Below are 20,963 nucleotides of genomic sequence, written 5' to 3' on the forward strand. Positions count from 1 at the left end.
GGATTTATAATAAGAGCAACCGTATCAGCACTCGCACGGATTGTCTTATTGAATATTTTCTCTCGGTAAACATATGTACAAAACGGTATGAGATGGAAATCCTCAACACATGCAACAAATGCTAGGAAATGAGTAAATGCTGTACCTTGCTTTTGTATAACGTCATTATGCCAAAGTGATGTAGCCGTCTTGAGATTAGTTTTCTGTCAAACATATGTCAAACTTACAATGCAGAAGGAATTCAGCCAGCAAAGGCTTTATATAGTTTCCATCAAGGAATACAATAAAACAGTGTTCTCTCTTCAACTGTTGAAGCACTTACAACTAGGACCAACTAGCGAAAAGTACGTGAATGTCAAAAATCTAGAAAAAAGTTCGAACGAAACAAAAAAACACACGCACAAACTTAAAGAACAAGTAAAACACGGTGTTAGGGTAAAACAAACTTGTCACTTGTACTTGAATACGGAACTAGATATCAAGATATTCACTCACATGACGGCGACAAATCGGAGTCGGTTCGGTTTTTCAGTTTGCGCTGTTTCCGATTGGATGATTCAAAATTTAAATTGGAAAACACAATCTGGCCGATACAGCAGTAGTGCGGTGGTGGCAGGTTTGGTGCATGCGTTCGTTTTGCTTTTTTTGTTTTGGGTTTATGAATTTTGCATTGTACAATGAAGCGGAAACGTATCTTCTATTGCTTCAATCATCGTTACAGATTGGCGAGAAAAGGCGGAAGATTTACTCAAATGAAGCCTAAGGAGTAAGAAAAGAGTAAATGAATAATAGTGTAATAAAGTTAGCTTATTTCGATTTGGTTTCCATCCTTTCGAGAAACAACCGTTTCCAAACGTTATAAAATAAATAAGCTAAACTTCGAAAAACTGTCAGTAAATTTTGTCCAGCGCCAGCCAGAACAGCTGCTTAAAAATCACATCAGCATTGTATAACTACTGTAAACAAAGTAAATTTTTTTGGTGCTGTTGCATCATCAATCAACAAACTCCACAATTCGCAGTGTATACAACTTGCGTGCAAGTTTCTTTTTATAATTCGTTACAGGGAGCGACATGTAACTAAGTCTGCTCTGATGTAATAAACCCTTGACAAAATTATGCGTATACATATATAAATAATTAATTTTCAATAGAACGACCCGAAATGCAGTCCAAGATTGACTAAATAATATTACCCAAATGAAGGATATTTCGTTATAACAATCTCGAAGTGCTGAAATCGCCCCACATCAAAATTTCAAGTGTAGTGATTCATATTTCTGACGACTTATTTAAAAAAAATCAAATCACCTTAAACTACAGCTACAAGTTAAGCATATGTCCTGTCCCTATCCTTAAAAGATATTGAAATATTTTCTATCACATTAATCATATGCTAAAATAGCACGTGGATCCTGATATGTGCGACAATGATTTAGACGCTCCAAACCATGCTTCCTCATGTACTTGCGTTCATTACTAGTGTAACTTTTTCAATCATTCTCCTTTGTTGTTTCATTTCTACAAATCCCTCCCAGTCAGACATTCAACAGCATTCGGCTTTCCCGTGCTTTTCTGCCGACGAGACCAATGTTTTAGATGGAATCTAGCCCACTTATTCAAATGGTCCTATGTGCAAATCAGAGCTTCCGTTATCTCGATCCTTCCTACGTATCCTCCTTGACTGTGCACAATTGGTCTGCTAGTCGAAATTAAACTCTTTCGATAAATACTGAGAAATTATTGGTAAAATGGAGCCGTAATAATCGAACGAGAACGAAAACAAAGAGTGGTTCTCATTCGCGCATAGGACACATAAATAAGTTTGCTTACTAACTCAACTATCCTCGCTAAACTGTTTGCAATTCTACAGCAAACCCTGTTCTTTCGGATCTGGCAATGACAAACAAAGCAGGACAAAGATGGACACATTTAGGCGAGGGGATCGGTCATTCGAATGGTAACAACGAAAGAAAAGACGGTGGTCGGATTTGGTTTGTTTTGAGCGACAAACTACATGTGTATTCGATCTGTTTTTTGTTATGCTTGTTTAATACAATGAGATATTGGATACAACAATCAGTGGAAAGCTGTCGGGTGACACTGAGAGCAAGTAAAAAAAACAACAACATAATAAACATATGAGAAGCAGTTAATGACCATCAAACGTGCTGCGATGACTCACTTCTAAGCGAGAAACAAATATTGATTTTTTTACAGCTGTCCTTACATCACTATGGCATAATGCAGTTCAAACGGAAATTATGAAACCGATAATGGAGTTAGTTGTGGGACAATACTTTGCCAGATCGTGTTAAAAATTTACATTGAAAAGTGACACAGTCTCACAAACGAACAAACCGCGAAAAGTGTGCTACGTGTATTGCGTATTTGCTTGTAAAGTGTGCTACGTTAAAAAACGTATTACTGTATTCTACGATGTACAATGCGGATACTACTACACACACACAGATGGGTTGTGTTATGGGTGGGATCAAATGGCCGTATTCTGGCAAGTGCCTACTGGTTGAACTTGCACGTCTGGCGCGTTCATTGGTCTATATTACAAATCCTACTTGTATATGATTATATTTTCATGTCTTTTTATGTTACGGTACACTTTAAGAGAGGAATATGTGGAAATAAACAATAGATGTAAAATATTTTAATAACTTGTAGTATAATCTAGAGAATGTGCGTTTTTTTTTCTGTAGTCGAGCTCCATTCGCGCGTGGATTTTTTTTTGTGTGTAGGCGTAAGGTGTAATCTATCTTCGATAGTATTGGTTGTACCTACCTGGACCGATACCCATTTGTGGAGGACCAGGACGGAGCATGTTTCCGCCTATCAACGCTGCTCCTGGAGGACCAATAGCTAGCCCCTGTCGCATCATCGGTGGCATGAGCTGCATCTGGTGATTTAGTGAAACTGGTACCTAAAACAGAAAAACGAAAATATCAAATCATTGACTAACTAAAACACGCCCTAAATTAGTATCTGCTAGTCTGCAATATTACTCAAGCTTAGTGTTGATTTGTCTGACTGAAACACAACAACTGTTAACACACATTCTACTAAATAGAAGTTAAGATCTTTAGTTTTACTACTACCCTAACTACTACATACACTAAAACTGACCATTCCCATTGGTACGCCGGATCGGGATGCTGCAGCGGAAGCGGCTGCTGCATTCGCTGCCTGAAACCGTTGGATCATGGCAGCCCGATTCAGTTCCTCGATCTGCTTCTGGTGGTGGTTTGCGGCGGCAGCTTGAGCGTGCGCTATCACGGCTGCTTGCTGAGAAGATGAGGGAAGAAAGAGAATAGATTTTTCCGGTTGGCGATTCATACTGGTAGGTTACGACAATAATGGCCATATTAAAATTAAACTGGGTAAATGTCACTGGTAATCAAGATTTATAAGAACGAAGTGATTTTTAAACTTATTAGAACGAAGTGATTTTATCTTAAAAACTATTTTCAGTAAAATATTTAGACAAAAAAACACAAAAATGCTGCAAATTAAATGTGTTCGTTCCGTAATTAAAAAATGGATTTCGAACCCACTTATAGCCTGCGCTGATTGCTTCCTACGATTTGACCGACAAGCGAGCATATTGTTGCGTTGTTCGCACCGCCCCATGGATGACTATGAACAGCATTTCGGTATTTTTTGGTTCGTTTTTTATGCTTTGATCGCTCCGATTGTTTTTATTATTCGACGTATTTTATAATGGTTCAATTGTTATGTTTCGCACTAATTACAAAGAACTCAAATTATTTTTTTTTGCAAGCTAGTTCGTTTTCACAGTTTTATAGCATCGAAAATGGGACAGAAAATGGGTGAATATTACGAAGTTGATAAGTGGATTATCTTCTTGCACTACACCTGGGTTAGAATCCCAACCCAGCGAATGACGACACAGCATAAATGATCCTAAGGATTGAAAAACTCTACAAGGAAAACAAAACATAGTACACAAAATTTGCTTATGATCAGTAGAGTATTTCATCTCCTTAAAGCTGTAGCAAAGATCGTGAAGAAAGTTAGATCAAGAAAACAACTCGATGCCGTTCAATTGAAGCCTCTTCAGTGCCGGACGAATGTGGTCCTTGAAACAGCCAACACCATTCACCCCACGTATGATCAAATTGAATCGGTAATCACACCGTCGATTTCATCTATGTGAACGGACAGGTTAACGCGGTAGCTCTCATAAAGGACTTGTCGCCAGTAATGTCATTTGCTTGCATTAGACTGGAGAATATAATTCTGAGCATATGAGGGCAAACTTTCGAGACATTTGCAACAGCTGATATTTTTGCTTCAGTTGTTTCAAAATCTTTGACCGAAAGAAAATCAGATATGGTCTGACCGAGGTGAAGGCGTCTAATTTTTAAACGGGAATCAAAGTCTTCGATGACGAATCTTGTTCGACATCCATTTAACCCGCTTGGTCTTTTTTACGAGATTTCATTTATATGTCAGCATAGAACCGGCGCAAAGTGAAAACTTGAAGAATAAGAATGAAGAGACAGAAATGACGAAAGATACGAGAAATTGAAAGATGAGTCACGGGATAATAAACCAAACATGTGGTCGCTTATCTTTACTCGATGTATGACTAGATGCTAATTCATGGCAATTAAAATGTAATAATATGCACCGTAATCAACAATCCACCAAGCAGTTCACCGTCCCTAAAATTTTTTGGACTGTATAGTGACCTGGAAATATCACCCGAATGAAGATCCGTTTTTATCAACCCGGTGGTGGATTTTAGGCTGATAAAACGGGGACACCGACAAAATCGGGACATACATTCTTCTTTCTTTTTAATGAACCAAAACTCTTAAAATATTCTTCTTTGGACCCTAAATATAGCCTCATAATCCTTTCGGATTATTTAGTTGAAATTTAGGGGGTCTACCAGTGGAATTTTTTTTTCGAGAGTTGACCTACTGGAGCTGTAGAGCTAGGTTCTCGGAAGGGCTCCCCGTCAGAATCACATACCACAATTTGCGGACGAGACAGGCAATGTCGCCCACTAAAACACTGCTTTAGGCCAATTGTAGCGGGCCGTGATTCTGAATGTGATATTCATTGTACGGTTCAGGTATGTGCGGGCTCAGGGACTCGCGATCGCGTGTATCATCGCGAAGGGCTCGAACATTTGTACGTTAACGTGCTCGATCGCGTGTGCATTTGTATGTCGTGTGTGCCAACGTGTATGTAACTTCGCGTGTGAAAAATTCTATTTCATAACCGTGTGCCTTTCGCATATTCGCGTGTGTTATAGAATGATCGCGTGCGGATCGTGAATCTGATACTTAATTTTTTCGTGTTCGGTTCAGAACAAAAGAAGAAAGTGGCTTTTTCCATATCACTAGAGTTTTTTTCAGTCATGAACGTGTGGTCTAGTGGATATGAGCTTTATTTTTTTATTGGTCCAACTGAATGTATGGACCTAAATTGCTAGAATGAAGGCTAAAGATTTCCGGACGTTACCGATTCATTATCGCGCGCGTTTGAGGGTTCGAAATTAAACTTTCGTTGCCCTGAAAGTTATGAAAATAGTGCTGTCTTTGGCTACCCGGCGAGTTGAACCTTCAATCAAGTGAACCTTGACGTATTTGTTATGGTCACCAGTTATACCGTTGGTGATAAGCGGAAATATAGTCCAGATGGTATCATCCGAAACATGTGATCTAAAGGGCTTGGGATCGAATTTTTTTTTTATCCCTTTATGGGCAGCTAGGGCCGAGGGTGGTGGCTAGCAGGTTTCATACATCCTTGACCTGACGGACAAAGCTATGGTGCCTTGAACACAGGCAACGCAGATCCAAGGCCATCATTGAAATGATAAGTTCTGCGTTTGAGATGTACTTCCTCCGGTTGCCAGACGACTACCTGTAATTATTACTTGTTGCTTTGTATGTATGAATCTAATGTTCAGTCCTGGGTGGTGTATGCGTGAAAGGTGTGGTTTTTAGCGTTCGAGTCCAGGAGTGCATATCTGTCTGGGTTAGCGTGGGCGTTTACTAATTGTGTAATAGTGTGATCGCTAAAGGCTCGAGCATTTGAATGCTAGCGTGTCTCTAACTTTGCGTGCATAAATCCGGTTTTAGATCCGTGTTGCCATTCGCACATTCACGTGTATTCTCGAACGATCGCGCGCGGACCGTGAATCTAATAATTAATTTTCAGTGTATGGTGGTATGGTGTATGTTGTCTAGTGAATATGAGCATCATCGGTCCAACTGAAGGCATGAGTCTAGGCTGATCGAGAGTAGAGAATTCCGAACGTAGCCGGTCTATGATCGCGCGAGTGGTGGGTTAATGCTTGAAAACGCGGTTGTAAAGTTATAGGTGCTGAAAAGTTCACTTAAGTAAAGGGGTGTTGGCGAAATTGCGAGCGTAGGTGTGTGTGGATGATTGAAATTGTAATGTAAGTTCGCGTTTTTGACCAGGTTTTGTGTTATCGCGAAAGTTAGGGGCGTTTGCACGTTTTGGATGTGAATGTATATGGGAGAATATCAGTATGAACCCAACTCAAGATACAGTAATAAAAGGAAAAATACCATGCCGAATGTTTCTTTTTTTAGGTCAATAACCGTGCATTGAAGAATGCTCAAAAACTCTGAACTAGGCCCCGTCGAGTCCAGTCTGTCCGTCTCGTCCTGTCGTGTCTGGGGTTTCCAGGTTACATGCATTCACCAGATGAGACTAGCTTATGTCAGCTTACTTGTGCACTGGTTTCGTAGAATCGAGGCGATCATAGAAATGATAGATCCTACGAGTGAATGCACTTGGCCCAGTTACCTGTCAAGCATGTGTGTATTTGTGTGTGTTGAGATATGTGTGGAGCCTGTAAATAATATTTTAATACGAATAATATTTTATACGTTAAAATAAGAAATGTGTAACATACTACTTGCAGTTTGTTGATCGTTCCTACTTATCTGATTCCATCGAGTATGAGAATACATCTCCATTATTCTAAAACCTGGCAACGTCTGATGGCAGAGAAGAATCATTGTTGGCAGCAATGTTGCTCTTCTTGGATGTATGAGCTCGAAAATGTCATCACAAGAATATAACGCATGAGATCGAAAATAAATAAAAATAAAATAAAGAGAAGAGTTAGTATTATTATTGAGTATTAATAACATGCTGATTTTTTTTTCGAGAGTTGTCCTACTGGAGCTGTTTCAATTGATTCAATTAAGGTATGGACCTAGACTTCTGGAATCGAGGATAGACTCCCGGACGTGAACGATTCATGAATGCGCGAGAGCGGGGGACTGTAGGTTCACGCTTGAGACCGCGTCCGAGTGATTACAAGTGCTGAGACGTTCATACTATCACCGGGATGTTATAATGTCTGGAAGAGCGCGAGTATAGGTTGCGTGGATGGCCGCGAAGGGCTCAAGCATTTTTATATTTGTCTGTTGCGTGTATGTGACTTTGTGTGTATACATTCGATTTTTATGTAGTTTAGTGGATATGAGCACTATATCTTCGATTGATCCACCTGAAGGCATTGGACTTATGCTACTAGGGTAGAAAATAGGGGATTCCGGACGAAACCGATTCATGATCGTGCGAACACGGGCATTTGGAGGTTCACTCTCGAGACCGGGATTGTTAATTTATAAGTGCTAAAGCATTCACTGCAGTCACCGGGGTGTTATACTTTTTACGAGATCGTGGGTGTGGTCGTGCGTGGATGATCGCGAAGGACTGGAGCGTTTGTATGTGGACGTTTTGTCGTGTGTGCTAGTATGTGTGTAACTTCGCGTGGACACATTATTTTTATAAGCGTGTGGCCATTAGAGTGACAGGAAAAAAACTACCCCTGTTGGCCCACCCCTGAGTCGATTCCTAGTCCCGTCAGGAGTACTTGGACCAAATTTGAAGCAAATCGGACAAATCTAGCTACCGGGCCAACGTTTCTGAAGTTTGTATGGGATTTTTCGACAATTTATATGGAGAAAACCAACTAGCTCGCATTTTCGCCGTTAGGTGGCACTGAATGCATCGTATTATCACTGTAAGTGAAAATAAGAAAGATAATTTAATTGTCTACAACTTTGTCGAAGACTGCTAGTCAAACCGGCTTTGTTAAAAGAAGTTAATAAATTGTTAACGAAGTGATGTCTGAGTCAGTTTTGCATGGGGCTTAACAGCACTTGGTTTTGTATCAGTACTCGATTACTATTGAGCTAAACCTAACGATTATTTCACAAAAATGTATAGTTCGTGGAAATCGAGTACTGGTACACAACCATCCACTGCTAGGCCCCATGCAAAACGGACTCAGACATCACTTCGTTAAAAGTTTAATAACTTGTTTTAACAAAGCCGGATTGACTAGCAGTCTTCGTCAAAGTTGTAGACAATTAAATTATCTATCTTATTTTCACTTATAGTGTTAATACGATAAATACAGTGCCACTTAGCGGCGAAAATGCGAGCTAGTGGGTTTTTTCCATGTAAATTGTCGAAAAATCCCATACAAACTTCAGGCACGTTGGTCCGGTAGCTAGACTTGTCCGATTTGCTTCAAATTTGGCGCAAGTACTCCTGGTGGGATTAGGATTCGACTCAGGGGTGGGCGGATTGAGTTTTCAAAAATTAATTAAATTTCTGGGCAGTCTAGTGGCCATTCGCATGTTCGCGTATTCTTCAATGATCGCGCGTGGACGATTTGTCTAGTTTTTATTTCTATTGGTCCAACTAAAGGCATGAACTTGGGCTGCTAGGATCAAGGGCGGAGACTTCCGGACGTGACCGATTCATGATTGCGCGAGCTTAGGTTCTTAGGTTCCAACGTTCACCTAATCAATCGGGGTGTTTGAATATTGGCGAGATTGCGGGCGTTCGTATTTGTGACCATGTTTGTGTTATCGCGTAGGCCACGTTTGTACGTTTGGAATGAGAGATTGTTAGTGTATATGAGAGAATAAGCCATTTGTGTTAGTGAGTGTTAGCATGGATCTAATTGAAAATATAGCAACAAAAGAAGGGTGCGTGTAGAGAGAATTGGGCCCTAAACCCACATTGTATATTATTTGACCATGGCAGTGGATAACAAAGGTTAAGTTCTAAAATTGATCACAATGTAGAAAATAATCGTATTCCAAGTTTCTGTGATATAATAACTGTAATACTGCTTTGGCGGAAAAGCACCCGGACCACATCAAGGTACAGTATCATGCCGAGGGAGACCCGTACCCATAATTGGGTTAAATAACAATTGCAAACGACATGTTTATTATGCTTAACAAATATAATAAACACTACGACAGGGGATCCCTCGGTGATCCAGAAGAAGAATGGATGGGAGAACAGCAGTACTAGCAAATACCGACTACCATATGAGCGGTGCAAATTCGAACGAGTGACGTAGAGTACTGCACTGGATGATTTGGAAGAGAGGACCAGGAGTGCGGTTTTACGAAGTTTTAGCTTTCGATGGCCCTACATTTTCTGACAAAGTGAAGTTCTGGAATATTGAGATTTTTATCACTGTTTAGGAAAGCAAAAGTATCATAAAGCTAGTATCAGGCCTTCATGAGACCCCAAGAAGTCACTTTTGAAGGTATTTGTTAATGTAGATTTGTTGGTAGACGGTTCCAGATTTAATAAAAAACACCTAATTTAACACATCTACAGATCGCTTGCAACATAAAAAACTTTTTGTGCAATTCGACAGCTCCATCTTAGGCCAATTCAATAAATTTCCTACGTGAAAGTTTACTTTTTTAAAAAAAGTAAAGCTTTGGAAGTTAAACCGCGGCGTGGAAGAGCCGGTATATTAATATATGCTGTTACTTAGTGTAGAATTAGATTTCGTCCTTTACGGCTATTATACAACCGCTAGAATAAACTTAAAACGTTGGTATACAATCGAGAATAGCGAATCAGAAAAGGTGACTATATGTCAGTGATTCACTAAATACAGAATGGATAAAGGTTATGATGTAAAACCTTAAGGTCCGTCCAGGTTAAATCTTCGGTACGGATCAATACCTCGACCTAGGAACTCCTTAAGTCTTCGGTAGGGAGCAATACCTCGACCTAGGAACTCCTAGCATGTTGGCGACTAGCCTCTTACGACATGGGAGCAGTTCCCAGAGGTTCTATTCTTGGCTGGTAATAGTGCAAAAAGATTTCAGCCCGCCGGACACCACACGGCTTGACTGGCACAGGAGTCTACAGACCAAAAATTAAAGAAGTGATATTAATGGGAAAGTGGCCCACAGACTTCCAGGCAGAGCTATATGCTATATACACCTGCTCGGAGGTCTGTAGGAAACGAAACTACAGACATGCAAAAATCGCAATCTTCTCGGACAGCCAAGCAGCACTGGCAGCAATAGCGTCATCGAAATGTTAGTCCAACCTTGTTTAGGAGGAATAAAGGAATGAGATTTTAGGTATCAAGCCACCAAGGAACCGTTTCTAGTGAAATGGTCGATTACATTGCATTCAGGCAATTTGTAACATGTAGATCGAACAAGTGCAACCACAAAAGATTGTTTTAGGGGAAACTCCGCCAATGCGACCACTATTCAGGCGGAGTTTCCCCTAAAACAAACCTTTTTGCAAATGGCCGCATGCGATGCCGAACTTTGAATCTGCTCACAAAATGACGGAGACCAGCGATCAATAAAGAACAAGATGGCTCTACCCTTCGTTCAGGATCAGTAATCTTCTACACAGATGGTCAAAATGAACCACTGGGCGAGATCTGGTGTTGATATATCAGGAATAAACGCTAGTATCCCAAACTGGGCGATAGTGTTTCAAGCAGCAATATATGCCACTTGCACTTACGTATGTCTGAATAGGAAATACCGGTATGCAAACATCTGCATTTTTTCAGATTGGCTGCGCTCAATACATTATGTCGATCAAAACTAGTATGGGAATGTATTCTTGCACTCCGACAATTGACGAAGAAAAATCATGTCAATTTATACTGGGTTCCAGGATGTTGTGAAATTGCAGGGCATGAAAAATCCTATGAGTTAGCAAGAAGAGGGCCTTCCGCTAATTTTATCGATCCAGAACCATTTTGTGGAGTCTCATTGAGTGGAACTATGAAAAAAACTCTTGGAATGTGTTCTGGCATCACTGCAACGATCCTACCGTATACTGAGAACCTTGGGCCGAATGACAGCAGTGTGACACTGGGACAAGAGGCGGGAGCTGGCCAGGTGACACAGCAAGTCGATAGAAGCAACGTGTAACAGAAAATTGCGGTTAACATCATTTGTGAGCAGATTAAATTTGTAATATTTCATTATCATAGGTTAATATTTCTTTAAACACCTTTAATTTATAGGTGTCGATTGATAGATATTTATTTGAAGGGAATTGAACTAAGGAGAAGACTAAATGTAAGCAAATTTACGATATTCTGAAATTAACCTAAACTAACAATAAAATTGAATTATAACTTTGAGCTACCGAGAAACTAATCGTCGCTACGAAGAACTCTTCATCCCAGCGAACAATCTCAAAGATTTACTTCAATATGGAAGATTTGGTAGCGTGTGTATGCGGCCGACCAAATACAGCCGATGTTGGAATGGTAGCATGCGATACCTGCAACACTTGGTATCATTACTCATGCGCCGGTGTGACATCTGGAGTGGAGAAACGTCCCTGGATGTGCTCAAAATGCCCTCCAAAATCTCCACCACAGCCTCCGAACACGAGAGCAACGCAAAAAAAGGACGACTAAGAAGTCTTCAAAACTGGAAGGCAAAGTCGGAGTATTCGGAGTGGCTTTCAGCTAGCAATACCCGGAAGAGTGGCTGGAGCGGTCTCGGAAGGAGCGACTTCTATAGCGAGTGAATTCACACCGAAGGAGAATCCTGAAACGGCAAGATTATCTAACATCGACATAAAATCGTTCGCAGCTAGTGCACGTATTCGAGCGCAGCAAGCGCTGCAGCGATTGGAAGATGAGCGTCAGCTAGAAGAGCGGAAACTGGCAGAAGAGCAGATTCGTCTCGACGAGGAAAGAGCACCGCAAAAAAGGAGCGCGACCTCCGAGCTAAACGAATAGCAGCACATGAAAAATACCTTAAAGAAAAGGGCGAATTGGAACAAAAGCTCGAAGATGATGATGGAAGGACACGTATAAGCGAGTTCAGCGGAGCCGATAAGGTGAAAGGATGGGTCGATAATCAGCGCGGGAAAATCGAACGTCACATGGATAAAACCTTAGTGTCGGATAATGATTCGTATGATTCCGAGGAAGAGGAAAGATCCACTTACTCGCGAACTCTAAAAAACAATGCCTTTTGTGCAGCGGGACCGAACAGAAATCAAATAGCCGCGAGGCAAATTTGGCCTAAAGGTTTACCCACGTTCTCAGGAGAAGCGGAGGAGTGGCCGATATTTTTAAGCAGCTATGAAACTGCCAACGAAGTATGTGGTTTCACAAATCTAGAGAAAATTTTCAATAGGACGTAAGTAACATTGAGAGCCTCTCTTTGTTTACTTTCTCTTTGGGGCCGTACACAAATGACGTAGCTTTTTTTCGGCGATTTTTAACCCCTCCCTCCCCCCTCGTAGCGTTTGGTCACAAAATTCTAATCACCCCCTCGTAAATAACGTAGCATTTACCAACCCCCTCCCCCTCGTCCCATGCAAAGCGCCCGGGTGATGAAAAAAATACATATGTTTTTCAATTATTTTAGATACATCTTTCAAAATGTTTGACGTCTTTTATCAACATTTTCATTATAACAGCAAATTGCGTGCAAAATAAGCCCATTTCATGACAAATATAGTGTTGATAGTTTTGTTTTGAATTTTATATGTCAAGGAGAGCATGAAGGCAATTTCTCTCAGTTCACAATCGTGTAGCTGCCAATGATTCTAAGAACCATACGTTCATCTAAATTACTAATGTAATGGTTAGATTTGGGACCGATGAAATCAACCCATTACAAAGTTTGTTTGATTGAATCCGAACTGAAAATTTAATTCAGCTTCCAAATTAAGCCTACTAGTTAGCAACATTAGCTAACTAATGTAGCAAGTTAAATCCGCATACAATTTTTTTTTCGTATTTTTGCGAACCTGTAATTCCGCGAATCGTAAAATTTACCTCATGAAAAACCGCATTAAAAGTAACTTGTTTGAATTTAAATTCATTTCTCTTGGAAATGGAGGATCATTAAATTGTTTTCTCTAAACAATGGGTTTTAAACTTAATGCTACGTCGCACAACTTCTGACCCTACCCTCCCCCTCGTCACACTTCGTCACAAATTTGGTATACCCTCCCTACCCCCCAAAATGCTACGTCATTTATGCATGGCACCTTTCGTTTATTACGACGTCATTACAACACTTTGCACTAATTTTCAGGTACATATCGAAAGCCGACGGTTTTTACTAGAATATTACGCAAAGAGTAGAGTAGTAAATGTTGAAATGGCCGAGTAATGAACAGAAGAGAAAGACCCCAAAGACAATCTCTCATTGTTACTTACGTCCTATTGAAAATTTTCTCTAGAAATGTAGAAAATTTGATTCGATTGCGTGAGTGCCTCCGTGGTCCTGCCCGTGAAGCAGTAGTCTCTAAATTGATGTTTCCTCACTCTGTACCATCTATTATTAACACCCTACAACGGCTGTATGGGCGACCAGAATTGCTCGTAAAAACATTACTGGTTAAAGTACGGCGAGTAGAAGCCCCAAAACCTGAGCGTCTCGAGACATTGATTAGTTTTGGGATGACAGTACAACAACTATGTGATAACCTTGAATCGGCGGAGTTGCAGGAACATCTATCAAATCCGATAGTACTCGAGGAACTCGTGGACAAGCTTCCGGCAACTATAAAGCTGGATTGGGTACGTTTCAAACGCGCAGTCAGAAAGCCCTCATTAAAGCACTTCGGTGAATTTATGGATATGGTAGTTACAGACGCGAGCGAAGTGACTACGCTGATACAGCCAAAATGCGATTTTCCGAAGCCAGATAAAATGAAAGATAAAGGTCACTTTCATATGCGCAACAACGTAGACGAAGCAACGAACAGCGAGACGGAGAGGTACCCTTGTCCAATATGCGGGCAAAAGTATCACCGGATTAGAAACTGCGAACAGTTTAGGCAATTGAACTTGGCAGAACGCCTGAGAACAGCTGAACAGTTCAAATTATGTGAAGTTTGTTTATACAACCACGGTACGTGGCCGTGTAAGTCAAGATACCGATGGAACGTCGGTGACTGCCGTGCACGTCATCACCCGTTGCTCTACCGAGCAGAATATGTTAAACAAGCGAACACACGCAGTACCTTGTCTGAGTGCCACACTCATGGGCAAAATGATAAAGCAGTATTGTTTCGAGTGGTGCCAATAACATTATATAGTGACAATCGTAGTTTGGACACATTCGGATTCCTTGACGAAGGGTCGTCTTTGACTATGGCAGAAACGAGTATATTCCAAAGTCTTGGCATTCCTGGGAATCCTGATCCTCTACAGTTAGTGTGGACATCAAACGTTGTTCGTAATGAAAAGTCATCGAAGCGAGCTGACGTAGTAATTGCTGGCAGAGGTCAACAACAGCGCTTTATTCTAAAATCTGTCCACACTGTTGACGAACTCAATCTACCCACGCAAAGTCTACCCATCCAATATTTAACGCAACGTTTTTCCCATCTCAGGAATATCGCCGGGGCTGGGTACACTGATGCAGTACCAAGAGTGCTTATCGGTTTGGACAATTTGGAACTGTTCGCTCCACTCGAAAGCCGTACTGGTAAATCGGGAGACCCAATTGCTGTACGATCGCTGTTAGGTTGGACAGTGTATGGACCAAACGGGACACAGCACTCAAAGCAACAATATGCTAACATTCACGTTTGCAAATGCGAATCCGACGAAAAATTAAATGAAATGATTCTACGGCGGTTTGTTTTGGAGGATATTGGGGTATCTCTGGTCCCATTGCTAGAACCAGCTGAAGAAAAGAGAGAGCGAGATATATTAATGAGGACAACGATTAGACTAAATGGAAGATTCGAAACCGGGCTTCTTTGGAAAACCGATGATATACGGTTTCCTGATAGTAGACCTATGGCAATGCGAAGAATAAGAGGCTTGGAGGTTAAACTGTCGAAAGACCCCGAATTGCGCGATAACGTATACAGACAGATACGGGAATATGTTCAAAAATGCTACGACACCCGGCAACTACCGATGAGCTTGCTAGTGCAGATCTGGGCCGAATATGGTATTTACCACTCAACGTGGTTGTTCACCCAAAGAAGCCAAACAAAAAACGGTTGGTTTGGGATGCGGCGGCACAAGTCAATGGTGTGTCACTGAACTCCCAACTCTTAAAGGGTCCCGATCTACTCACATCACTGCCAGCGGTAATCTGCCAGTTCCGCGAAAAGCGCATCGTATTTGGGGGTGATATAAGGGAAATGTTTCACCAAATCCAGATCAAACTCGAAGATAGACACTCCCAACGATTTCTCTTCCGATTCAACCCCCTGATGTAAATTTCATGGACGTTGCGACCTTTGGTGCTGCATGTTCTCCTTGTTCCGCTCAATATGTGATGCACCAAAATGCTGACGAATGTGGAAACATGTTTCCTGAAGCCGCGGCTGCTATTAAATCTAAAACTTACATGGATGACTATTATGATAGTGCTGACACCCCAACAGAAGCAGCTGAACGAGCGATCCAAGTCAGAACTAGCCACGCACGAGCTGGTTTCGAGATGCGGCACTGGGTCAGCAATAGCAGTGAAGTTTTAATGAGACTCGGAGAAGTTGATGAACAAAAACCACTTCCGTTAAGCAGTGAACCTGAAGAAGGTTGGGAACGAGTCCTAGGGATAATGTGGGACCCAATTGGTGATAGGTTCACGTTTTCCACTAACTTTCATCTCGACTTGATTCCGTATATTGAAGGAACTCGCAGACCTTCTAAACGGATAGCGCTCAGGTGCATAATGAGTTAATTCGACCAATTGGGATTGTTGGCACCATTCCTAATTCACGGGAGAATGTTAATTCAGGATCTTTGGAGATCCGGGATATAATGGGACGAAGAAATGCGGGATCCAGAATAAGAGAAGTGGATGCGTTGGACGAAACTCCTCCCTGAGAATAGCAAACTACAAGTGCCTCGATACTATTTTGGAAGCGCTCACGCCAACCAATGTAAATCGTTATAACTACATATATTCCCCAACGCCAGTGAAACTGGGTACGGATGCGCAGCATACTTTAGAATTGTAAATGGTGATGAGGTGGTGTGTAGTCTGGTGATGGCAAAAGGTAAAGTCGCACCGCTTAAGCATCAGTCTATTCCCCGACTCGAATTACAAGCTGCTGTGTTGGGCGCTAGGATGCAAAAATATATAAGCAATAATCACGCACTAGAAGTCCGCGAAACGTATCTTTGGACTGACTCGGCCATAGTACTTTTTTGGATTCGGTCAGATCATCGGAAGTACAAGCAGTATGTCGCTAATCGTATTGGAGAAATCCTTTCGCTAACAAAACCCGAAGATTGGCGGTGGGTGCCCTCGAAGGATAATGTGGCTGACAGCCTAACTAAATGGGGACGAGATACTGAGCCAAATTCAAAAGGAAGGTTGTTTAACACTCGGAATACCAAGGGGGTAAAAAAAATGGGAACGCTTACTTTGGTCGGTCATATCTCAGCCGTTACATAATCGATTTTAAATCTGTCTTCACCAATAGAAAGATATGTCTTTTGTGAATACGTCAAATTAAAAAATAGAAGAATAGAGTTGTCTACCGTAAGTTACAGTAAAAAGAGTATAACAAAGTCAGTGAGAAAAAAAATGGGAACGCTTCTTTGACTTGCCATATCTTAGCTGTTTGCTCACCAATTTTAATTCTTTCTTCACCATTGGATAGGTAAATCTTTTATAAAAACAGTGAACAAAGAATGATGGAAATCAAATTTGTATATCTGAAGTAATTGTAAAAACAGTAATTGAGAGTCAGTACAGAAGAAATGAGTTTTTCTGTTCAAACAATCGTATCACGACCGTTTGTCAACCAATTTCAATTTTCCTTACACCAATGCAATCCTTAGAGCTTCTAGACTTGTAATATATGCAATAAATAGTAGATTTTCAAAAATTACTATACTTTTTCGAGTTTTTAGGAGATAGGATTTTTACAATGTACGTGGCATACGGTTGATTGAAATTCTTTGCGACTTGTTAGTTTTACGGTTTGAAAATTACCTGTTTACTCAATAGTTCTACATATTATACATGGATATTATTATATCAAAATGTTTGCACGAACGTGGAGAAACACATTATTGTATGTAAGTTACTAAATAATAGAGTGTGTTAGGACGATTCAGTAAATACGAAGAAGTTCAGAATTTTAAAATATTCATCATATAACTTTAAATTTGAAGCGATGACCTATACATTTTACTACACCAGTCGATTGTAATTGATGGCGGCTACAATTTCTAAAAAAACACATTTTTATATTTTCTCAAGAAATAGCCAAAAGTACGTAGAAGTACAGAAATTTCATTTAGTTGGCAAATAACGTCGAATTGAAAGCGATGGCCCATACCTTTTTATATACCAATCGATTATAATTGATTTTGGTTACAATTTCTGGAAGAACAATTTTTATATTTTCTCAAAAATAGACAAAAGTACGTAGAACTACAGTAATTTCATTTAGTTGACAAATAGCTTCAAGTATTCAAAGCTATCACCTATGCAATTTATACACCAATCGATTGTAATTGATTTTGGCTACAATTTATGAAAGAACAATTTTTTATATTTCCTCAAAAAATAGCCAAAAATACGTACAAGTACAGAAATTTCATTTAGTGGGCAAATAACGTCGAATTCTAAGGGATGATTTATACTTTTTTATACACCAATCGATTGTAATTGATGGCGGCTACAATTTTTGAAAGAACACATTTTTATATTTTCTCAAAAAATAGACAAAATACGTAGAAGTACGGAAATTTGATGTAGTTGGCAAATAAGGTCAAATTCAAAGTGATGGCCTACACTTTTATATATATACCAATCGATTGTAATTGATTTCGGCTACAATTGTTGCAAGATAAACTTTTCATATTTTCCCAAAAAAACGACAAAAATGCGTAGAAGTACAGAAATTTCGTCTGATTGGCACATAACTACAAATTTCCGTACTTCTATGTATTTTTGGCTAATTTTTGAGAAAATATAAACAATTGTTCTATCAGAAATTGTAGCCGCCATCAATTACAATAGATTGGTGTATAAATAGTGTAGGTCATTTTAATTTGCAGTTATTTGTCAATCAAACGAAATTTTTGTACTTCTACGTATTTTTGTCGTTTTTTTAAGAAAATATAAAAAGTTTATCTTGCAACAATTGTAGCCGAAATCAATTACAATCGATTGGTATATATAAAAGTGTAGTCATCACTTTGAATTTGACCTTATTTGCCAACTAAATCAAATTTTCGTACTTCTACGTATTTTGTCTATTTTTTGAGAAAATATAAAAATGTGTTCTTTCAAAAATTGTAGCCGCCATCAATTACAATCGATTGGTGTATAAAAAAGTATAAATCATCCCTTAAAATTCGACGTTATTTGCCCACTAAATGAAATTTCTGTACTTGTACGTATTTTTGGCTATTTTTTGAGAAAATATAAAAAATTGTTCTTTCAGAAATTGTAGCCAAAATCAATTACAATCGATTGGTGTATAAATTGCATAGGTGATAGCTTTGAATACTTGAAGCTATTTGTCAACTAAATGAAATTACTGTAGTTCTACGTACTTTTGTCTATTTTTGAGAAAATATAAAAATTGTTCTTCCAGAAATTGTAACCAAAATCAATTATAATCGATTGGTATATAAAAAGGTATGGGCCATCGCTTTGAATTCGACGTTATTTGCGAACTAAATGAAATTTCTGTACTTCTACGTACTTTTGGCTATTTCTTGAGAAAATATAAAAATGTGTTTTTTTAGAAATTGTAGCCGCCATCAATTACAATCGACTGGTGTAGAAAAATGTATAGGTCATCGCTTCAAATTTAAAGTTATATGATGAATATTTTAAAGTTCTGAACTTCTTCGTATTTACTGAATCGTCCTAACACACTCTATTATTTAGTAACTTACATACAATAATGTGTTTCTCCACGTTCGTGCAAACATTTTGATATAATAATATCCATGTATAATATGTAGAACTATTGAGTAAACAGGTAATTTTCAAACCGTAAAACTAACAAGTCGCAAAGAATTTCAATCAACCGTATGCCACGTACATTGTAAAAATCCTATCTCCTAAAAACTCGAAAAAGTATAGTAATTTTTGAAAATCTACTATTTATTGCATATATTACAAGTCTAGAAGCTCTAAGGATTGCATTGGTTAAGGAAAATTGAAATTGGTTGACAAACGGTCGTGATACGATTGTTTGAACAGAAAAACTCATTTCTTCTGTACTGACTCTCAATTACTGTTTTTACAATTACTTCAGGTATACAAATTTGATTTCCATCATTCTTTGTTCACTGTTTTTATAAAAGATTTACCTATCCAATGGTGAAGAAAGAATTAAAATTGGTGAGCAAACAGCTAAGATATGGCAAGTCAAAGAAGCGTTCCCATTTTTTTTCTCACTGACTTTGTTATACTCTTTTTACTGTAACTTACGGTAGACAACTCTATTCTTCTATTTTTTAATTTTACGTATTCACAAAAGACATATCTTTTTATTGGTGAAGACAGATTTAAAATCGGTTATGTAACGGCTGAGATATGACCGGTCAAAGTAAGCGTTCCCATTTTTTTAGACCCCCTTGGTAGTCCGCGTAACTTTTTACCCCCTTGGTATTCCGAGTGTTAAGGGTGTGTCAGAATATCAAAATGGAACGTTCTGGTGCGTATGATGGCATTGGTTAGAAGGTTTATCACTAACTGTCGACGACGAATGAGAGGACTACCAATAGAAGCTGTGAAAGCCTCGAATTTACAAGGTCAAAATTTGCAACATCTAAACCCATCATTGAGGGTCGACATACGTCAATACGAATATATTAAAGCGGAACAGTATTTATGGAGGATTGTACAAGGAGACTATTATCCGGATGAAGTTAATGTATTGATAAATAATCGGGACCACCCAATCGAAAATTGGAGCAAACTGGACTCCTCTAGTGAGCTTAACAAATTAACTTCGTTTGCTGACGAGTATGGAGTCCTAAGAATGGAAGGTAGAACTGCGAACGCGGCCTACGCAACGTTCGACGCTATGTTTCCAATAATATTGCATAAAAACCACGTAATCACTCATAGACTGCTTGAGCATTATCATCACCAGCTCGGGCATCTAAGTAAGGAAACGGTAGTAAACGAGGTACGTCAGCGGTTCGAAATTAATCATTTGAGATCGGCCGTAGAAAAGGTGTTCAGAAACTGCCAGATGTGTAAAGTGAAAAAGTGCAAACCTAGTTTTCCGAGGATGGCCCCACTTCCAGAACAGCGATTAATACCCTATGTTAAACCATTTAGTTACGTCGGAATAGACTATGGAGCTATCCACCTCGAAATTGCATATGACTTATCTACAGAGTCATGTATACAAACCATTCGACGATTTGTTTGTAGGCGAGGACCACCTATAGAAATCTTCTCCGATAATGGCACTAATTTTGTTGGGGCAAATAGACAACTAAAGGAGCAGATTAACAAAATCAACACTGAATGTTCCGCGACTTTCACCGATGCGAGAACGAAATGGACCGTAGTTGGAAAACTGCAAAGGGCGGTTGTGAAACTTGCAGTGATGGAAGTAGGTGAATCCAGCGATCACCCACAGGAGGTTCACATGGATTCACGGGGCGGGGGATGTTCTGGCATCACTGCACCGATCCTACCGTAT

The 20,963-nt window shown here is 39.6% G+C and overlaps 2 protein-coding genes across 4 annotated transcripts in view; both read right to left on the reverse strand.

Moving 5' to 3' along the window:
* LOC131678974 (protein yellow-like) overlaps window positions 1–20,963 on the reverse strand; it is a 342,660-nt gene that overhangs the window by 126,427 nt on the left and 195,270 nt on the right. The gene's annotated exons all lie outside the window — the stretch shown is intronic.
* Window positions 1–20,963, reverse strand: part of LOC131678977 (BUB3-interacting and GLEBS motif-containing protein ZNF207-like) — a 54,731-nt gene that overhangs the window by 26,637 nt on the left and 7,131 nt on the right. Inside the window, exons 5-7 of one of the 3 annotated variants that reach the window (XM_058959478.1) lie at window positions 3,138–3,296; window positions 2,796–2,934; window positions 496–759 (exon numbers count right to left, since the gene is read on the reverse strand). In XM_058959478.1, the coding sequence (XP_058815461.1) occupies window positions 749–759; window positions 2,796–2,934; window positions 3,138–3,296 (309 nt within the window). In that variant the 3' untranslated portion in view covers window positions 496–748. The remainder of the gene's footprint in view (window positions 1–495; window positions 760–2,795; window positions 2,935–3,137; window positions 3,297–20,963) is intronic. The other 2 variants (XM_058959477.1, XM_058959479.1) reach the window with 2 other exon arrangements.

The sequence above is a fragment of the Topomyia yanbarensis genome, chromosome 2, assembly GCF_030247195.1.
Source record: "Topomyia yanbarensis strain Yona2022 chromosome 2, ASM3024719v1, whole genome shotgun sequence".
NCBI lineage: Eukaryota > Metazoa > Arthropoda > Insecta > Diptera > Culicidae > Topomyia > Topomyia yanbarensis.